This window comes from Aedes aegypti, chromosome 3 (genome assembly GCF_002204515.2).
Source record: "Aedes aegypti strain LVP_AGWG chromosome 3, AaegL5.0 Primary Assembly, whole genome shotgun sequence".
Classification (NCBI taxonomy): Eukaryota; Metazoa; Arthropoda; class Insecta; order Diptera; family Culicidae; genus Aedes; species Aedes aegypti.
The window spans coordinates 288825656-288829170 of record NC_035109.1 but is presented as its reverse complement, the minus strand read 5'-3'; the positions used below and the strand labels follow the sequence as shown (position 1 = coordinate 288829170).

Here is a 3515-nt window from a genome sequence, read left to right as displayed (position 1 = left end):
CGGTCAATCTGTCACCAGTCCAAGCAAGTTTTCTGCACGACGCGTCGTGTTGTTTATTTTTTGTACGTTTCGGAAATAATTTCGGTCGATTTTGCAACATAAAAACATCTTAATTCCGAGTGAAAAGCGGCAAAAAAATGTCCAAACGCACCGCTTCGGAAGTTGCCGAAGAGGACAACTACCTGGACGATCTGGTAAGGGATAAGCAGAGCAATCGGCCGTCCACCAGCAAACATACGCTCGATTCGGACGAAGAGGACAGCGGCGAGGATGAGGCTCAGTGAGTATGATTTCTGATTGCCAGCGATTGGGAAGATGGATTATTGTTAATATTCGGATTTTTTTCCGATGTGCCCTTGCAGATACAATGTTCTGGACGGGAACGATATCGAAGGCGAGGAGGATGGCATTTCCCGAGTGGACGATGAAGTTAAAATCACCCCTTTCAATATGAAGGAGGAAATGGAGGAGGGACATTTCGATGCGGATGGGCACTATTTGTGGAAGAAAGGAGCGGAAATTCGAGATAATTGGTTGGATAATATAGATTGGGTCAAAATTAAGAATGACCCAAACTATAAGGAGAAAAAAGAGGACGAGTTGAGAGGACTGGCAGACTCGGACTCGGATGATGAGGAAGACGAGAAAGCTAAAGGATTTGATTCCTCAAAAACCTATCAAAATATTCTCGATATGATGGAACCGAAAGAAACTATAAAGAAGGCTCTTCAAAGGATTGGCAAAAAGACGGCAAAGTTAACCACCGCACAGCGTTGGAAGATGAAAAAGGCCGGTACTTTGGATGATTCAAGCGAGAAGGTTACGCGTTTGACCGAACTGGCCAATGAAATTCTCACGCGGGAAGGCAACATGGACATTTACGATGAAACCTACGAGATGATACAGAAAAAGGTCAACGATTCCAAGCCGGTTCCGGAGGATGAGCTGGACATGTATGCCGACGACTTCGACAGTAAGGAGAAGAGCAAACTAAAGGATGATGATCCTAAGGATTCTTCAGGTGTCGATCAGCCTTCCACATCCACCAGTCAGGAACGGGAAGAAAAGCCCCTGCTTATGTGGGAGTACAAAGAACAGCAAGAGGCAGATCAAATCCATGGCCCGTTCAGTACCGAGCAGATGCAAAAGTACGCCGATGAAGGGCGGTTTAGTAGCGGTGCGTTTGTAAGAAAGGTAGGTGCCGAGGATTCTCGCTTTTACTCTGCTGCCAGAATTGATTTCGATCTGTATTTGTAAGCGCGAAAATACAGCTCATTCAAAACTGTACCTTGTACAATGTTTGGCTCCATACGCCACGAAAGAAAGCCTGTTGGATAAAGAAAAGTTATACGGTTTAAAATATATGCTATGCTGGTTTGTATGGTAGTTCAAAGATCAGTTTTTGCAATACTTAATGTATTCTTGATCAGATTGAAAACTTCCTCCATATTTTTTGGAGTTCATTGGGGTAAAAAATAAAATTACACATTGCTTGTAAGACAATCACGATCATAATCTGTTTAAGCATTATTAAAAGCAATTTTTGGTGCCAGAATGACTCATCGACATATATTTTAGCTAAGAAGGGAATAACATTCATTATCATTCATAATCAACTAAAAGCTAGTAACATTAAACCGTCATCTGCACTGCCGTTATATGCATAATTGTCCCATGTTACTTTTTGTCATTTTTGAGTTTTTGTAGTCAAGTACAGTAAACTTTCGTTCGTTTCACTAAACCTGTAACCTCACTAGTGAAAGACTTTCACTAATCGGGCTCTGGGAGGGAGGCACCGATACTACACACGAAATATAGAACAACGTTTGTTTGAACTGCAAGATAACTCCAGCTTGCCAACAACAATCAAGGCAGGCTTGGGGAAAACCGCTAGTTTTCTTTTGTTGTGTACTTTCGATCTTTCCTGACAAACATGGAAAAAGGGCCACAGTTTTCTATGCAATAAATCATAATTTTCATTGGAAACAGTAAAACGATGCGTTTTTCAATGCTTTATATTCAATCAGTTGGAAGGTGCTCACGTGACATTACTTACATTTTGTGTATGAATTGATTTTCATTCAATTTTTGTCACTTTTGATGAAATGCGAAAATGTGTTTTAATCAGTTACGCGCTTTTTCCATGTTAGTCCAATGTTTGAGATCTGGGCTCACAGTGACAGTTCGTGACAGCGGAATCTCGGCTCACTATGACGTACAGAAATTTAGTATTGGTTTCTCCCTCCCAGATCGGGCTGAGTTTTTAGCTGTCAAAATATTGAATGCCAGGGCTACCAATATTGATAAATCGAGCTTCATGTCAAAAAGTGGCGTTTGTCTTCGTTACAAGTAGGCTATAGCCCAATGTAATGGATTTTACTAAGGTGGCGCAGATGATTGATGCGTGCCACTAGTCCTCTCTTTTATTCTCCCGCTGTTCTTGTGCAGCGCAAATAGTGACGTCACAATTTGCGCTGCATAAGAACAGCGGGAGAATAAAAGAGAGAACTAGTGGCACGCATCAATCATCTGCGCCACCTCAGTAAAATCCATCACATTGGCTATAGCCCACCTAACAGGAGCACAATTAAAACGAAGCCCACCTAAAGATAGTGCAACGAACGAAATTCGACTGTAGTCTATTTTAACCCATATTATTAGAAAACAATTTCATAAAACATACTTTGTTCGAAGACAACATAAAAAAAATATCCAAGTAAATTTGTTCCACAGTTGAATTTCTACGCATAACTGTCTCGCTACTGAACTTCTACGTATATGTGTCCCACTATGCATTTCTCAGCACCAATTTCAGTGCTAGCTACTCTGCCCATAAACGCATAATTGGCTTGTTTAGGGGTATCCTGTTTTTTACATATTCTGATTCTACGTTAAAAACTGAGCCAGAATCCAAAGTTTCATAATTTTCCGTGCCCTGAAACTATTTTTAAAACCCGTTTGAATTTAATATGGAAACCGCGTTTGAATCACCCCTCGCCAAATTTTACTTCGGGACGAGCTGTCATTATGTTAATTGAAATGTCATTGAGTCGACGGAATGAAATCGTTTTTAATCATTTACTTTATCAAAATTAAGATATAAAAGCGCAATAAAATCATGTCACACTAAGAAAAATGTGCTCTTTCGATCAAGCTACAAGAAACTGTGAATTTTTCGTCACTTAACAACCCAATTGTCTCATGTGAATAGGAAATTCAGCAAACGTGAGAAATTTATGGGCAGTACTGTGTATGTGTAAAATCGTTTTTATATCATTTTGTTACTTTGGCTTTACATCCCATGTGAAACATTATCTGTTCCACACCATAGTGTTATAAAACTATTGTACAGAAGATAGATAAAGTGATTGAAATAGGTAAAATTTTGCCTAATTCAAATGCTTTTAACTTTTTGAAAAAAAAAATGGAGGGGTTGTGTGCAAGACACGACCGCAGTGTGGACGTTGGATAGCTTTAGGCTGGTTGAAAATGGTCTGAATATGAACCTGCTCTTG

General features: G+C 39.9%; 1 protein-coding gene across 2 annotated transcripts; it reads left to right on the top strand.

Moving 5' to 3' along the window:
* Positions 1–1287, top strand: LOC5576705 (CD2 antigen cytoplasmic tail-binding protein 2 homolog). 2 transcript variants are annotated; one of them, XM_001656161.2, is made up of 2 exons: positions 1–280; positions 363–1287. In XM_001656161.2, exons 1-2 carry the CDS (start codon positions 138–140, stop codon positions 1255–1257), a joined length of 1038 nt encoding a protein of 345 aa, XP_001656211.1. In that variant the 5' UTR covers positions 1–137; the 3' UTR covers positions 1258–1287. The 2 variants fall into 2 exon arrangements, with proteins under 2 accessions (XP_001656211.1, XP_021707211.1); XM_021851519.1 differs by having other exon boundaries at positions 139–284.
* The last annotated feature ends 2228 nt before the right edge of the window (positions 1288–3515 follow it).